General features: G+C 54.7%; 1 protein-coding gene across 1 annotated transcript; it reads right to left on the bottom strand.

Annotated features, from left to right (window-relative positions):
• Positions 1-6,397: 6,397 nt before the first annotated feature.
• On the bottom strand, positions 6,398-7,692 carry LOC137467788 (maestro heat-like repeat-containing protein family member 9). The gene is made up of 4 exons (XM_068179215.1): positions 7,547-7,692; positions 7,077-7,224; positions 6,644-6,831; positions 6,398-6,554 (listed from the first exon to the last, which is right to left on the bottom strand). The coding sequence occupies exons 1-4, from the start codon at positions 7,684-7,686 to the stop codon at positions 6,413-6,415; spliced, it is 618 nt and encodes a 205-aa protein (XP_068035316.1). The 5' UTR covers positions 7,687-7,692; the 3' UTR covers positions 6,398-6,412.
• Positions 7,693-17,247: the final 9,555 nt, after the last annotated feature.

The raw sequence follows: 17,247 nt of genomic DNA on the forward strand, positions 1-17,247 counted from the left end.
CTGGTGAAGGTCTGACAGCTCCTCCTAAATTCTGACCATTCCTGCCAAAGGTCTGACAACTCCTGCTGAAGGTCTGACAGCTCCTACTGAAGGTCTGACAGCTCCTGCTGAATTTGTGACAGCTCCTAGTGAAGGTGTGACAGCTCCTGGTTAAGGTGTGACAGGTCCTGCTGAAAGTGTGACAGCTCCTTCTGAAGGTCTGGCAGCTTCTGGTGAAGGTGTGACAGCTCCTGGTGAAGTTCTGACAGCTCCTGGTGAACATGTGAAAACTCCTGGTGAAGGTCTGACAGCTCCTGCTGAAGGTCTGACAGCTCCTTCTGAAGGTCTGACACCTCCTGGTGAATGTTCGACAGCTCCTGCTGAAGGTGTGACAGCTCCTGGTGAAAGTGTGACATCTCCAGGTGAATGTTTGACAGCTCCTGCTGAAGGTGTGACAGCTCCTGCTGGAGGTCTGACAGCTCCTTCTGATAATCTGACAGCTCCTGCTGAAGGTGTGACAGCTCCTGGTGAAGGTGGGACAACTCCTAGTGAAGTTGAGACAGCTCCTGCCGAAGTTCTGACAGCTCCTGCTGTCGGTCTGACAGGTCTTGTTTAGGTCTGATAGCTCCTCCTGAAGGTCAGAGAGCTCCTGGTGAAGGTGTGATAGCTTCTGGTGAAGGTCTGACATCTCCTGGTGAAGGTGTGACAGCTCCAGGTGAAGGTGTGACAGCTCCTAGTGAAGGTCTGACAGCTCCTGCTGAAGGTCGGAGAGCTCCTTTGAAGGTCTGACAGCTCGTGAATGTCTGACAGCTTCTGGTGAAGGTCTGACAGCTCTCAGAGCGTCAAATTTACGTGGCTAGAGGGTGGTGTGCAGAAAGGAGACAGAGGAGTCCTGTAAAAGTCCCTTGATTGGCATAAAGGGAGAGCGTGCATCAGGCGTGTGTCCAACGCAGTCTCCCAACCACTTGGATCAAGTAGCCTTCTTTTCTTCTTTCCCGGCTGCATTTTCTTTCATTCCCTTTCCCCCTTGGCTGAGCTACTTGGAAGGTACTCGGGACTTCCCGATCTGCCCATCATGTCCCCCTCATTACGTGCCCTCTATAAAACACACGATCCACGATCATTTCAACTAGCTAAATCAATTGATATTTTTAGTGAGCTTTACTGATTGACATGGACTGCTCCTCAGCCAAGGCCATGCTAAACTCCTGAACTTAGGGAAGAAGAACAAAGACTTTATAGGGTTGTGAGAGACGAGGTGACATTTTGCTGAAGCCAAAAGATTATTCAGCTAAAGAATGAAAGCTGTTGGTTCTATGTGTTGTTGTTTGTGGTTTGGATATATTCTGGTTGGTTTGTTGGGTGTTGCTGGAGAGGGGCGGGGTTGAAGCCCTGACTAAAAAGGAATTCAGATGATGGGGGAGTAGACAGAAAAGCAGGTGGTCAGGAGAGAATGGAAGTGCCCCAGTACCGAGCCAATGGGAAAGGGGACAGGGACTGCCCCAGCCGGGAAATGCCCGAAAATTTTCCACTTTGTTGGAAGGTGTGTGTGTTCTGCTCTCGGGAGGGACATGCAAATTCGGCTCGGCTGAATCGGTATGAATGAACAGTTGTTGCCCTCATTTTTAAAAGTGTTAAGTTTTCTTTTATAGTTCTTTTGAAAGTTTTAAAGTTCTCATAAAACTTTCTTAGCCTTCTGATAATGTTTACATATTTCTACTAAAGTTCTCATGCACTGTTCATGCAAATAATGATTGTTTTACATTCTTCTTTGTGGGAGGAGAAAATTAATAGACTGTTAGTTTGACCAGTGTGGTTACAGAAGTGGCAATTTCATCCTCCAATCTACTGCCACTTTTAGAATTCTATATATTGCAAAGTCAGAAATAAAATTAACTCTTTTTCTCTCTTGAACTCATCAAGCTTCTGTGTACTCCTTTGGTGCCAAATAGCAACAAAGTTTCTTTTTGCTTTGAAGACTTTGTCCCCATTTAATTGTGTCAAAAAGCCTGTTCATTTCTAACAGGATTATAAATATTAAGTTCTTCACCCAGGGCAGATTTAAAGCCCAAACTCCCATGTCACGTCCCCCAGACTTCCGGAACATCGCCAGAGCTCCCCCAAACCCTCCTGTCAGCCCCTGGAAACGCCCCAGAGACCTCCCAATCCCTGTTTCAACCCCGCAGCTGCCTGTAACTCCCCCAGACCCCACCCCAGCTGCCCATAACTTCCCCAAAGCCCCCCCAAGCCCCATATCACATTCCCTGACCTCAAACAAACCCTTATTCTCCCCCCTGCCCCCCTGCAATTTCACTCACACACGGCCATGGCCTGAGGGGACACGCTGGTGGTCTTCAGGTGGGAGCTGGCCAGGGCATCCTGACCAAAGACCTGCGGAGCTTCAGCCTTTGCAGGGGAGGCTGGCAGCAGCTGCACCCCCAAAACAGCCCCTGCAGCCCCCTCAGCCATGCAGCTGCACTGCTGGATGACTGGCTCTACGTGTCTGGAGGTGCAGGGGGGGCTCGGGGCATCCTAGGGTGGGCTGGTGGGATTTTCAAGAGGCTACAGGGCCAAGGGGCCTGGAGGATCTGGAAGTGCTGGGGGAATTTGGGGAAAGGGGAGGTTGGAGGGTTTTGGAGAGCTGTGTCATGACTGGCTCTATGTGTTTGGAAGTGGGAAGGGGTATCAGGGGGTCCGGGGCAATTTCTCGGGGGGCTTTGCAGGGACTATAGTGGCTGGGGGAGCTTCAGGGCATCTTGGGGGTGTGGGAGCATTTTGGAATGAGAGGGTATACGGGAGGGCTGGGGGGCAACGTGTTCTATGTCTTTAGAAGTGGGGAGGGGACTGGGGGCTGATTTTGGAGCCTCCACTGATTACTGGGTGCCCCCCTCCAGCAAAGGGCCAAGGCTGTTTTCTCCTCCCATCTGGGAGGGGGGGTGAGCTTTGAGGATCCCATCTTCAGTCGGGGGGGTCCCTTTGTCACTGAAACTGTGTGAAAATGAAACATCTCCAACAGCAAATTCAGGGTTAGAGAATCAAAGGCGTTACTTTATACTGGTCAGGACGTGCAACAGAAATCATTGCATCTACACATTGCCCGGGTGTGCAGCCAGCAACACACGGGCAGGAGGACACAGATGGCGCTTCCTGGCTGGGAGAGGGCTTGTGGCCATCTCCAGGCACCGGTCTGACAGGGATCCCCACAGCTCCAGCCCTGCACAGCCACTCTGTCGCCAGCACAAAGGCTTCAGCAGAACCAGCAAAGGCCAAGGGGCTACTTTTCCCTTCCCCACTGCTGGCCTGGGCCGCTTGCTGAGCACAAGGACCCGTTTTCCCCTCTACCCCTGTGCTCTGCAGACCCTGGGCAGCAAATGAAAGATCCTGGGAGTCTGTCTATTACAACATATCCTACATTTTTATGCTAAGGAAAAAGGAAAATAAGGAAAGAACAATGTTGAACAAATGAAACATTGCTTCTGGCTCAGGTGACCCCAGCAGACAGAGCTTCTGGGATCAGCTCTCTGCAGAGCTCCAGCAGTGCAGCCAGCTGAGCCCTGAGAGACGAGGCCGTGTCCTCCATGCCCTGTGGAGCTGATCACGCAGGCTGTCGAAGATGGAATATTGAGCTCTCTCTACTGCCTGGAGGACGTACAGTGTTTGAATTGCCAGGCTTCCGACGGCGACGCTGATGTCATCTGCCATGCCTTCAAGGGCTGAAAGAGAGAGGAACAGAGCCATGGTCAGTTCCCGGATCTGAGGGGACCCGAGGAGACCCCCGTTCCAGGGCCGTGCCAGCCGGCTCTAGCCATGGCCAGCAGGGAGCAGGGACCAACAGGATCAGCCCGAAGCTGCTGGCCACGAATCCCCCAGGTGGCCCTGACGTCTCTGTGTGCTCTGCCCACACCGCCCCTCGTCCGCACAGGGAGCAGAGCCCTCGGCAGCCGGGGCAGGGCTTGCAGCTCCCCCGCCAGCCCCCGCTGACAGCCCGCTGCCCTCACTCACCCTCACAGATGAGCTGGAGCTCTTCCTTCTTCCCCCTGAGGTGCTGCCCGGCCATCCCTGTGAACACAGAGCCTGTCACGGCCCAGCGGCACAGCTCCCTGCCAGCGGCGCTGCCAGCCCTGTGGCCACACGGCCTCCTGGCCCGGCAGGGCTCAGCCCGGGCCCTTGCCGCACGCTGCCGGCCCAGGGCACGGCTGCGAGAGGGCGGCAGCAGCGCCGAGGCCAGGCGGGGCTCCACGGCGCCGGGCCCGGATGGCGCTGCCGGGGCAGCAGCCGGGGCTGGGGCCGAGCTGCGGCGGGGCGGGGAGGGAAGGGGAGCCCGGGCTCACGGCTCACCGATGAACCTGATGGCCTCCTCTCGCAGGGACTGCTGCGGGCTGTCCAGGTACTGCAGGGCCCGGCGCAGGTGCTCGGCCGCTCGGCTCCTGTCGTCGGCCAGCTGCAGAGAGCGGCAGGAGGGAAGGGTTGGCGCGGGCTCAGCCCCTGTGCCGGGCGCTCCCTGCGCCCAGCCCCGGCCTCCCCTGCCCGCACAGCCCTGAGGCGCGGCCAGCAGCCGCGGGCGCCGGGCTCTGGAGGGGGCAGAGGGGCGGCTGCTGCCCCGGGAGCCGCGGCGCTGCCCCGCCCCGCGGCCCCGCCGGGCCGGGGCTCCATCGGCCCCGGCTCGGGCCCACGGGAGCCTGGAGAAGAGCCCGCGCAGCCTCTGGGTGCAGCAGCGGGCAGGGGCACAGCTGCCAGCCCACACACTGAGCACCGCGCTCAGGGGGCTTCTCCAGCCTGAGGCTGGCACTTCCAGGCCGTCCTTACCAGGCACTCGGTGAACTTCCACAGCTTCTTGTTCTTCACCAGTTTTTGAAGATCCCTCCTCTTCAGGAACTCAGCCACACAAAGCAGCGTTTCCTGAGAAACCTGGAGAGCAGCAGAGATGCGGAGATGGCCCCACAGCCCAGGGCGCAGGACCTGTGTCCCTGTGTCCCTGTGCCAAGGCCTGGAGGAGGCTGCAGCCCACGAGGCGCTAGGGCAGGAGGCAGCTGAGCCCCCTCCCAGGGGGACAGCAGCAGCCCATGAGTCCTCACCTGTGCCACATGCTGATTCTCATCATGGCAGTGGAAGAAGAGTGGCAGCAGGCTCTGGCGCACGTGTGTCTTCAGGGCCTTCTCTTCCTTTTCCAGTGGAAGAGACACCAATGTTTGGAAGAGCAGTATGGAGAGCAGCTGCACATGGCTATTGTCCTGTATGAAAGGAAGAAAAAAAGACCTCAGCATCGGCTGCACGGGGCTCAGCTTGGCTCAGGCCTGCAAATCCACAGGGCACAAAGTGTCCAGGCAGCAGTCAGTGGCCGTGACTGGGGGCAGCGAGCCTTACGTGGTCAAAGAGTGGCAGGAGCGCCTCAACCAGCTGCAGTGCGATGGGGCTGGGTATCAGCATGGCCTTGTCCCAGAAGATAAAGCTGAGGAGCCTGACTGTCATGCTGACTATCTCTCCATCTGCGTCCCACAGGAGCTCCACAAGACTTTCAGTCAGGCTCCACATTTTTTCGCTCTGTGCAGAACACAAGTTTGTGAAACGCCATCCTGCTGCCGCAGGGCCTAGGGGCCAAAGGGCTGTTCCGAAGCACTTGGGCAGTTGAACCAGGAGGCAGGAGAGCTGGGAGCAGCTGCCCCAGCGCCCAAAGCCCAGCCAAGCCCAAGCGACTGCATTCCCAAGCGCAGCCTCAGCCGCTGCCCCCTTCTCACCATCAAGGGATCATCGATGAGCACAAGAAGGGCCCTGAGCGCCAGGCGACGCCTCTCCCTGCACTCGCTCCGCAGGTGCCTTGACAAGATTTGCAGGATTCTCTTAGCACCGCGTTCACTCAAGTTCAGGCACTCAAGAACCTGAAAGGCACAGGGCAGTGACAGGGGACCTGGCCGGCAAGAGCCCGGAACAGCACAGGGCTGGGCCCAGGCAGCAGCGCAGGGCGCGGGCACCGTCCCAGGCAGCTGCGGCTACGAGAGGGCAGAGAGCTGGGAGGCAGCTGAGCGAGGCAGTGCTGGCCATCAGGCTCACCTCCACAAGGAACGCCAGGGCGGGCAGTTCCCAGCGTGGCTCCTGTGTGCTGAGCAGCCGGAGCAGGTCGCGAGCGATCCTTGAGCACAAGGGGATGGAGACACAGGACATCTCCCTGGCAGGAGAAAAAGAAACCAAGACTTTGGGCCGGGGGACAAACCTCTCCCAGGACTGACTCACAGAGGTCTGGCCTTTCCCCAGCATCCTGTAAGGGCCCTGGGCTATTTGGGAGGTGGCTCCTTGTGGGCTCCCTCCTCTCCCAGCCTTTTCCAGTCGGCTTGGCTGTTCCTCGGTGACAAGGCCCTCTGGCCCACGACCACGGGGACTGTGTGGGGCACCCTGGGCACTGAGCACAAATGTCAGAGGCAGTGGGGAGAAGGGGGTCTCACCTGGCCAGCAGACCCACGGCATAGTGGTGGGTGTCAGCACACAGCAGCGTGTCCCAGCCACACTTGCGTTCTATTGCCACCACCACATCCTCGTGCTGCATTTGGCAGAGCAGGGACTTCAGGGTCCGCACTGCAAACCTGCATGCAGAGCAAAGCCCAGGTCACGCTGGGAGCACTGGCTCCTGCCCTGGGCACCTGGCAGGGACAGGAGGACTGGCATGGAGCACCTGTTGGGGTTGGTGGCAAGGCCGTATTGCTGCTGGCATCCCTTCCAGAAGGTATCGACCTCCGCTGGCACATCCAACGTGCTGAAGAACACTTGGAAGAGCAGATGCACAAAGAGGCGGGGGAAATACACGGTCACTACATGTGGGACACAGGGCATCTGGAGGATCTTCCACATCACCACAGTTGCCTGCAAAGGACAGAGCAGCCCGAGACAGTGCTCAGTGCCGAGGTGTCCGTGTGGCAGGGCCCGAGCATGGGAGGGAGAGGCCCGGAGAGACACAGGGGGAGCACCGGGCCTGGTGGCCCTGAAGCTGCCCCGAGGCCAGGTTTCAGCCCAGCGCCTGAGGCAGGGAGATGCAGTGGGGGAAGGAGGATGCAGAGCTGCTGGACAGGTGGCCTTGGGGCCAGCAAAGGCCAGTGTCAGAAACTCACAGCCAGGACAAAGACACCCGTTTTGTCCCCATCGGAGGTGCACGTGCTGTGCTCTGGCCAGCTCCCCAGCACATCGAGGAGTATCAGCTGCGCCGGCTCCGCAGTCCTGGGCGAGCACATGATGCTCTTCCACATGGTCAAAGCAGCTCTGTGGGGTCAGAGCTCTGTCTCAGAGGAGTCTGGGACACAGCACCGTGGCCTGGGCGGCAGCGGGGAGCTGAGCTGGCTGCCAGCCCTGCCTCTGCCCACTGCCCCTCGCCAGCAGCACCCAGACAGCCCAGCCCTGTGGGGACAGGTCCCTGAGGGCCAGCGAGGAAGCATGGCAGAAGGCTCGGGGGCTGACGTGCCAGGGCTGGCAAAGGGAGCAGCCAGAGGGCCCTGGAACTCTCTGTTGGTCAGACACCTGGGACAGGCTGTATAGGCTGATGGGCTGGGGAGCCCTGAGCCCTCTGGGCAGGTGGGCCCCATACCTGTCACAGGATGGGGCCACACGCAGGAGCGTCATTACTACGTCAGCAGGCTGCTCTTTGGTGAGATCCAGCAGGGCCCTGTTCAGCCTGTGCTCAGCAAACTGATTGGCCATGAGCCACTGGTGGATGTACCTCACCATGGCAGGCACCTGGAGAAGGCACGGGGAGACTTGGAAAGCTGCCAGAGGGAGGAATGTCCCCAGCTTCCCCAGAGAAGTGCTTCCCTTGCCACCCCACTGCCATGGCCCTCAAAGCCAGGGATGTTCCACAGAATGCTCCAAGCGCGGTGCTCGGCTGAGCAGTGACAGCAGGCCCAGCCCAGGTGGGGATGGCTGCAGGTACCTGCGCTGTTCTGCGGAAGAGGCCACGGGTGCGTTCCTGCTCTTGTGTGCGCTGCACGGCTGCATCTGGCAAAGAGCGAGCGCAGCCTGAGCTGAGGGGCTGCGGGCGAGGCCGGAGAACACAGCCCAGCCCTGCGCTCCCCAGGTAGGAACAGCCCCGGGATGTCCCAAGGGATGGAGCACGGCTCTGGGGTGTCTGTCCTGGCCCCTATTCCGTCCTGTCCATGGGCATGTCCCCAGGGGATGGGATGGGATGGGATGGGATGGGATGGGATGGGATGGGATGGGATGGGATGCAATGGGATGCAATGGGATGCAATAGGATGCAATGGGATGCAATAGGATGCAATGGGATGGGATGTGGCCAAGCTGGCTGCAGCCACCAGCCCTGCAGCCCAGCAGCCCAGCTCTGCCACTCACCCTCCTGCAGAGGCTTGAACCGCACCACCTCTTCAGTCTCCTGTGCTGGGCCAGCTCCAGGGCCTTCTTCCTCTTCCTCCACCCAGGCCAGCTTGGGCACTCTCGGGGATCTCTGCTCCATGTCAGTGACTGGATTTGTGACGACTCACAGGAGAGATGTCTCAGAAATCTCCGAGTCAGCAAGGCCTGCAGTCGTGCCTGGAAGGCACCTTCAAGAGAGAAGCCTCAGGAAGGCTACAGGACAGCAAGTCCTGCACTCTGGTCTCGAGGGCTCCTTGCCACAAGGACAGGAGACTCCTGTCAAGGATTGTGGTCTGGCCTCGAGGGCACTGGTGGCAGGGATGGGAGATGCCTCTGGGGCACCAAGTCCCACGGTCTGCCCTCGAGGACACCTGCAGAAGAGAAGCCTTGGGAAGGCCACGGGTCACCAAGTCCTGTGGTCTGGCCTCGAGGTCAGCTGCAGGAATAGCACCTCGGAAAAGCTCTGGGTCAGACACGAACAAGTGTGCTGTGCGGGGGCTCCTCACGGCACCGCTCTGTCCCGTCCTGTCCCGTCGCGTGCTCCGAGCACTGTGGTGTGGCCTTGTCACCACCAGCTCCTATGTCACCCCGTGTCACAAAGGGCCCTTGGACACGCTGTCCCGTTCCATGCCACGGTGACCATGCTGCACCATGTCACAAAGGGCCCCTGCACACACTGCCCCCTGCCCTGGGACCACCCCCAGCCCACCCAAAGTGGCTCAGGTTGGAAGGAATCCCTCACCCCAAGTGTCTAAGACACCCCGACAGGATCTTTAGGAACGGCTCAAACCATCAGCAAACGCTGCCCTGCTCTGCGGGCTCAGGGCAGCAGAAGGAGGCCCCAGGGCTGCTGACGCAGCTGCGCTGGGAAGGGCATGGGGCCTTCCACAGAAGCTGGCACGGCCTCCTTGGGACACGTCCTGGCTGGTGGCCATCCTAAGCGTGGCCGTGTGACACAGACGAGGAACGTGTGGGCCAGGGCAGGAATGCTGCTCTGACCCCTTGCGCCCGGGGAGCGCTGACATCAGCAGATGTGGCAGGGTCCCTGCCCAAGCAGACCTGCCACCCCCGAGCCCTGGCAGCACCAGTGCCTGTCTCCTGCCCCAGAGACCTGTGCCTGTGGGGGGCTTCTGTGCCAGAGGGAGCCAAAGCCCACGTGCATTGGGGGCTGCACTCCTGCCTGCAGGGGCTGTTGGCAGGAGCACCTGGAGCAACTGCTGGCAACACTTGGGTCTCTGTCAGAAGCTCTTACTCCATGCTGAAATTATCTTCTCATTGAAGTTATTGCCTTCAGCACAAAACCACCTCAGCGGCGAAGGCACAGAAGAATCTGGCAAGTAAGAATCCTCAGTTCAGGAATGCTTTACTTCCCATTGCTCGACTCAAGTAGTTCCAAAAAGTTGCAAACTTCCCAAATTAATTGGGATGGCCTGAGGAGGTGAAGATTTGTAATTTTGCTTCCCATCTCAAAGCAGCAACTCATTTGCCTTAACTTCATCCACTGAGGGTCACTTTACAGAACATAACACTACACAAAAAAAGGGCAAAAAACAAGGGCCATGCTTTGGTTTTCTAGGAAGGGATGATAATATCCTAATTCTCTTAAGGAATAAAAGCTCTCAAGAAATGAGAGTCCACTCAGTGGTACAAAAGTAGCCCAAAGAAATGAGTAGATTACAAAAGGGCTAATCCTCCCCCTGGTACAGATTTCTAAGTGGCCAGTAAAGTACAGCTCTCCCCTCTTGTTCCCTGCAGGAGAATCAGGACCATGAAGAGGAAAAGTCACAGATATTCTTTCTGCCCTCCCTAACCAAAACTGTGCCAAAGCACAGATGCTGCCTTCAAACTGACTCAAATTCCAGCCTAGACCTCTCACCTTCCAGACAACTCCTTCTCCAACACCCCCCCAACACCAACCCCCCCAGACTCCCACACAGAAGCCCTCAACACCCCGCCAGGAGCCCCAGCTGTCCCCATCCCTCCGCAGAGCTTTCCCACCCTCCAGCAAACGCCCTGGTTCCCTGCAGGTGCCGTGGGATGGCACTCAGGAGGATCTGCTCCAAGGCCTTCCCCTGGAGCACGCTCAGGCTGCCAGGCCTATGGATCCTGGATCATCCTTCCCACCGAGCCTTCCCGTGCACGGCTGTTCCATTTGCACCTTTGCGCTCAGCTCGGACTTCTCCACTTCACCAGGAGTGCTGGGAAAGGATGGAGAGCAGCCGGGCAAGCTCTTTCTCCAGCTCCCTCTTTACCCTTGGGGAGGGAGAACATTCCACAGGAAAGCAACTGGTGCCACAAGGAGCGGGTGGCCTCAGGCACCTTTGGGGATGAAACAAGGCCTTTGTTTGACATAAGTAAGCACAAGCAATGCACATGAGTAAACAAGTAATTAGCACAGACATACCTAAGTACTTAGCACCAGTTAGCATAAGAAGAACCTGGTGGCCTAACTTGACATGAGAGTGACCTGACAAAAAGCTTTAGACATAGTCTACCAGAAGAACTAAGGGCAAGTGTGGAATCAGCCCTGTGCAGGGAAGCTGTGATGAAGACTTTGTGCTGCTTTGGGGCATCGAGACCCCTCCTGGCCAGCGCCTGGAAATCAGCTTCAAGTTTGGGAATCAGACACAATGTATTTCTAACCCCCTGCCTATCAAATCACCACAGCCGTGTAAAGAAGGACGGTATGTTTGATACATTCCTACATCAACCCACTTAAATTTATATGTGGCAGAGAAACATTTTAGTGGGTGCAGACCCCTGCCCTCCCGCCAGGTCAATAAAAGGGCTTTTGGTAGACCATACATTTGGCTGCCGATTTGTTTGAACGAGGGAGACCCCTCAGGACTGCTGTATCCTGAGGGAACACCATTGGCCTTGGCCTGTAGGCACCTGCACAAGCTTAAAATCAGCTGCCTCAGCTTCCAGGACCTCTCTTGGCCAGCATCCTGACGTGGATGCAGGACTGCTGTGAGGCACTGCTGGGACCCAGCGGGACAGGACCGGCTGTCTCGTGTCCACGCAGCACCCCTCACACAGCCAGGGCCATCCCAAAACCAGACAAACACTCACTTGTCAGCAGAGGGGAGCAAGGAGCACTGGGCTCCTCTCAGGGTATCTCAGCTGGGCTGGCTCCACAACATGCCCCCACTCTCAGGCCTGCTGATGCCCAGCTGCCAGAAATGCCTACCTTGTTCTCTCCAGGATGTACAGGGAGAGCCAATGAGCAGGACGCCTTGGGAGGCAAACCTTCCCAGCCTTTTCTGAGGCCAGGGACACACCAAGATCAGCCAAGACTCTCCACGCTGCCTGGCCCACACAGCCCAGCTCTGTGCTGGCTCTGGGCCACAGCAGCTTCCACTAAGCAAGAGGCAAATGCACATTGCCAAGAGTTGAAACACAGCAGACAGGGAAGAGGTGAAAAGTGTGTGTGTAAAGGCCTTTTAATTCACAGCTCTCAGAGAGAGCTCTGGGGCTCACGGCTGGACAGAGATGCTCCTGCTCATGCCTCTGTCCAAAGGGGGAACACACCCTGCTGCAGGTGCTTGGGTTGGTCTCTGCAGGTCCAGGCAGATGCCAAACCCGCTCTTCACAGCCTTCTCCCTTCCCTTGCCACTCTGCCACAGAGAGCCAAAGGGGGACCCTTGCACCTACCTCACTGGGAGCTCCCTGGGAAGCACTTTCCTTGAGAAGCAAGCCCTTTTCCTCCAAAGGCATTTCCCCAAATGAAGCTTTCTTGGGCAACACCAACACACTCTTAAGAAAAGCTGGAAAGGCTTAATGACTTCAGGTCCTTTCAGGACAGGCACTCCAGCTGTAGCTCATATTCTCCCAAGTGTGTTTCCAGGTGGAGGTTCAGAGGGGCAGCCCCAGGCCCTCTACAAACACAAGCTGCCTGCTGCCTCTTCACCTGCCTCAACTCCTGCCTGCGGTCACGGCACCAAAACCAGGCTGTTCCAGCCAGAGCCCAGAGCCCTGTTCCCGCAGGAAGCTGTTGCCAGCACCTTCCAGGACTCTCCGCTGTGCATGCAGAGCTTTTCATGCCCGCTCCCAACAGGCTTTGGAAGGCAGAGCACAACCTGGCTGGCTCTGCCACCAGCACAGCCCAAACACTGGTGGAGGAAGAAGTAGCAGGGGTTGTTTTGCGGCCATGCCCAAGAGAAACTGGAAGGGTGCCCTCCCTCTGGTCTCACTTGGTTGGCTTTCTGACTGGCTCTGAGCCTGGGGCTGCCATTGCTCAGTTGTGGGGACCAGAACCACACCCGGGATCCCGGCACTGCCTGACCGTGCTCCAGGCACTCTGTGCAGAGATAAACAGTGTGTATCAAGCTTAAAAGGGGCCTTGACCAAAAGGGCTGCTGGTAAGCTGCTCAGAGACATCTGGTGCACAGCTCAGTCCCTGTGTGAGTAAAGGTTTGGGGCTTGCAAGCAGTCGCCAACCAAGCATGGCCGGAGGGAGGGGGAAGGGTCCATTTGCCAATAGAGCGGCAGGAGGAAGGGATATTTACTGTTCAATTCTGTGACCACTAGTGATCCTGGGGGTGGGTCAAGTGAATCTGGACCTTAATGCTGTGATTCTACTTACTGCTATTGTGCGCTTGTGGTGTCTGGACATTGTGGTTAATGTAGGTGGGTTTTTGTGATTGTGTGAGTGAGTGCCTTTGTGGGCTCAGTTATACGAAGGAGGGGGCGAGTGAGTGAGTGTACCCATGGTGCGGGGCGGGGAGGCTCTGCCCACTAGTGAGGCGGCCAAGTGAGGCCCAGGGTGCCGGCTGGGAGGCTGTGTGGGCAGATAGCGTCCTGCGGGGAGGCAGCTGGGGAGAAGCAGAGCAAGCAAAGAAGTGTGGGTGAGGATACGTGGCATGTTTGAATGTGTTTGTGTAGATTGTGCATGTTTTAACTGTGGCTAGACGAACTGAGAGGATTCCACTGCCTCAGTGGTTCGGGTTTGACCCCTGGGAGTTTGTAAATCCAGTGAATCACTGGATAGATGAAGGGGATGAACGGGTTTATTTAGAGGGACTTTATTGGACCTCAGCTAATGGTAACATAAAGGTAATTTACATCATTTCTCTAGATTGGAAGCAACCCACTGTGGAGAATTTAGAAATTCACGAAGGAGTAAGTGGAATAGCCTGCCTTTGTGGGCAATTCTTGGGAGCCTTGGGCACCTCGAGAGACTGGCACCCTCCATGGGCACTATTGCAGTGCGGAGTTTGTGAGAAGCGTTGGTATTGCTGTTCAGCAGGCGGCGGGGCATATGCTCTGAGTGTGGATGGATGTTTCCTAATTGAGCCCATTTTGAACCTCAGATTTTAAAGCTTGTGTGTGGAAAATCACATCTGGTACCTGTAACCTGGGGTTGCACGTGGGAGGAGAATTGGGAAAGGACTGTGAGGCTTTGTGAAGAGAGTTTTGGGTGGAAGTGAGAAGGAGAAGGAGATAATGGGAACGCACCAGAGCAAAGAAGTTACCCCGAGCTAGCTCTTTAGGGTGTATCTTAACCCACTGGAAAGAAGTCACCAGTAGGGGGGGATTGGAGAACAAGATTTAATCCAACACTGCATGCGGTGGTGGCCATTATACAGGCTGGAAGATTGAGCCAAGTGGCCACCGGCAGGAACTTTAGATTGTAATACCTTGTTGCAGTTAATGCGGTTTTTAAGACAGGAAGGAAGTAGGATGAGGTCTCTTATGCTGATATGTTTCTTGCCTTACGAAATCATCTGGAATGGGAGAGGCACTGTGGGCTCAGCGCTCCCTCAGACCCACTGGTGTTAGCCCTTGAGAAGGAAAACAAAGGAAATAGAGGGCAAATTAAGCAATGTTGCTCAGCGTGCAGCATAGGACAGCCATGTACCAAATCAGATAAGGTCTACTGTGCTGCAGCTCAAGAACAAGATACAATAGATTTGCTGAAAGTGCCTCCTAGGAGACGGGAGGATGAGGATGAGGATGAGGATGAGGATGAGGATGAGGATGAGGTGGACTTTCCAAAAAAAGAGGATGCAGGCTTGGAAGGGACATCTACTCAAACCCACTCCCCTCCTGGCAGTCCGGTTTTGTCCAGAACCAGGAGACAAGCAGTGTTACAGGCCGCTCTGCGAGAGGCAGTGGGACCAGAAGGAGGGAGACTGATGGTTAAAGTACCATTCTCCACCCCTGATCTAGAGGCGTGGGAAAGGATTGCTAAAAATTACCACAGCAACCTGACACTTATTGCGAAGCATTTACAATATGTTATCAAACAACACAACCCAGATTGGAGAGACACCCAGGTATTACTGGATACTTTCACTGAAACAGAAAAGCAGCTGATCCTGAGAACAGCGGGGGCTTTGGCAGAGGATCACCGTAAAAGCCAGTGATTGGATGTAAGAGAATTTTTCCCTCTCCAAGGGATCCTAAATGGGATCCAAATATATCGGCAGAGTTTCAGAAATTAGCAGATTATCAAGATTGGATAGCACTGGGAGTGGAGAGAGCTATCCCAAACACCAAAAAATGGTCTGTCCTGTATTCTATTAAGCAGGGGCCTTCCGAGACTCCATCTGAGTTTCTAGAGTGTCTAAGTGATGCTATACATCGCCATGCATCATTAGACCTGGGGTCTGAGATAGGAATTGTGGTGCGGAGAATCACAAATGGGACATCTCGCCATGATCAATATGATCAAGTGAAGCCAATTTTATTGTACAGAGGCCTGTATTTAGAATCAGTTCTGCTGTGCAAGAGTCTCTAGCTAATACATGATTGGTTAATCCTAGCTGTTTATGCGTCTAAAATTAAATGCTGGTTGGATCACCCGATTCTTCATGCGTCTTGCTTTGGTTGTCTGGCCCACCCTGAGTTCTCTTTTTTATTTTGCTGACAACTTTGCGGATTCCTCTGACTTCTTCTTTTCCTGTCGTCAAGGATTCACTGACCCCGTTTCTAGAACTGGTTCCTTTGTTACCAGAAGGCTGGACTGTGCATCTGCTGAATGTGTCCATTGTCCTGCAAAAAATCCTCAACAGGGGATGTTCTATTAGTTCCAGAAGCAGGGTGAAATCTATTAGGGTGGGATTTACAGGTGCAGTTAGACATTGGAGTACTGCCAGAGGAAGGAAAAATGGTGGTTAAACTTCTCCAATTAACAGAAGAGAATGAGGACAAAATTCATGAGATGGTGCGGGCAAAACCAAAAAATTAAGGTAAATTGAACATGAAACCTGTAGTAATAAAAACAGTTGATGAGAACCATCCAGTTCAGGTATGACAATACCCACTCTCCCTGGAAGGGAGACAAGGACTGCAGCTGGCCACCCAGGACCTACTTGAGTAGGGTGCCTTAGAACCATGTATGTCCCCCAAAATGCACCTGTTTTACCAGTAAAGAAGTCTGATGGGACTTACAAGCTTGTCCAAGATTTAAGAGAAGTTAACAAAAGAACAGTGAATCAGTACCCAGTAGTGCCTAAGCCCTATACACTACTGAGTAATATCCCCCCAGCACACCAGTGGTTTAGTGTGACAGACCTTTAGTGGACAGACCTTTTGGGCATGTCCACTGGCAGGAGAAAGTAGGGATATGTTTGCCTCTGAATGGGAGGACCCCGATTCAGGGAGAAAGCAACAGCTTCGGTGGACTAGGTTACCACAAGGGTTTTCCAAATCCCCAAACCAAACAATTCTCCATCAAACCTGAGATAAAGATCATCCAGTATGGAGATGATTTGCTTCTCTCAGGACGGGAAGAAAACAAAGTTCGAGAATCCACCATAGCATTGTTAAGTTTTCTGGGGAGCCAAGGACTTTGAGTATCAAAAGGGAAACTCCAATTTGTAGAGAGGGAAGTAAAATGCCTAGGACGTGTGATTTGTCAAGGGAGCCAGTGGCTGAACCCTCAGAGAATTGCAGGGATTGCCTCACTCCCACGGCCAAAATCTAAGAGAGAAGTCAGAGGGCTTTTAGGCCTGTTGGGATAGTGTAGGCTATGGATTGAAGGATACATGCAGGCCATCAGGTTCTTGTTTGAAAAGTTAATAGAAGAAGAGATAAGGTGGGAAGAAGACGACAAGCAAATTTTGAAGCTTTAAAGAAAAAATTAGTCAGTGCAGCAGCACTGAGTCTTCCTGCCTTAGACAAATCCTTCTATCTGTTTGTGGATATAGAAAAAGGGGCAGCACATGGAGTGTTAGCCCAGGACCGGGGAGGATCCAGGAAACCAGTGGCCTGTTTATCAAAACTGCAAGACCCTGCCAGCTGGGGGTGGCCAACCTGTATTCAGGCGGTGGCAGCGAGCGCCCTACTCGTAGAAGAAAGCAAAAAATTAACCTCTGGGGGAAAATTGAAAATATATACCACTCACTCAGTAAGGAGTATCCTCAGCTAAAAGGCTGAGAAATGGCTCACTGATTCCCAAGTGCTAAAATATGAAGCCATCCTAATAGACAATGGATAATTAGAGTTAATTGTGAGTAACCAACTGAACCCTGCCCAGTTTTTAGATGGAAATCCAGGTGAGGAATTAATATATAATTGCCTAGAGGTTATAAATTATCAAACTAAAGTAAGAGAGGACCTAACACATCAACCATTCCAAGGAGGGAAATGATTGTACATTGATGGATTTCCACAGGTAATCCGGGGACAATGGGTATCAGGATACATTATAGTAGATGAAGAGTTAGTGGCCCTAGAAAAAGGAAAGTTACCTTCCAACTGGTCAGCCCAAGCATGTGAGTTGTATGCCCTAAAGCAAACTCTGGAAATATTAGCACAGAAAAGAGGAACAATATATACAGACTCAAAATATGCTTTTGGAGTAGTGCATACCTATGGGAAAATCTGGGAAGAGTGTGGGCTATTAAATTCAATGGGGAAAGGAACTAAAAACTTATTTTAGAAGTGATAGAAACCTTACAAATACCAGAAGAA

Source organism: Anomalospiza imberbis, unplaced genomic scaffold (genome assembly GCF_031753505.1).
Source record: "Anomalospiza imberbis isolate Cuckoo-Finch-1a 21T00152 unplaced genomic scaffold, ASM3175350v1 scaffold_79, whole genome shotgun sequence".
Lineage (NCBI taxonomy): Eukaryota > Metazoa > Chordata > Aves > Passeriformes > Viduidae > Anomalospiza > Anomalospiza imberbis.

Bases quoted from the DNA above. Each gene is read 5' to 3' on its own strand.
- LOC137467788 (XM_068179215.1), bottom strand. From the start codon at position 7,686: ATGGTGAGGTACATCCACCAGTGGCTCATGGCCAATCAGTTTGCTGAG. The intron at 7,225-7,546 runs GTATGGGGCCCA...CTGACCCCACAG, and splicing joins GTGGCCCCATCCTGTGACAG to AGCTGCTTTGACCATGTGGA. The intron at 6,555-6,643 runs GTGCTCCATGCC...CTCTGCATGCAG, and splicing joins CTTGCCACCAACCCCAACAG to GTTTGCAGTGCGGACCCTGA.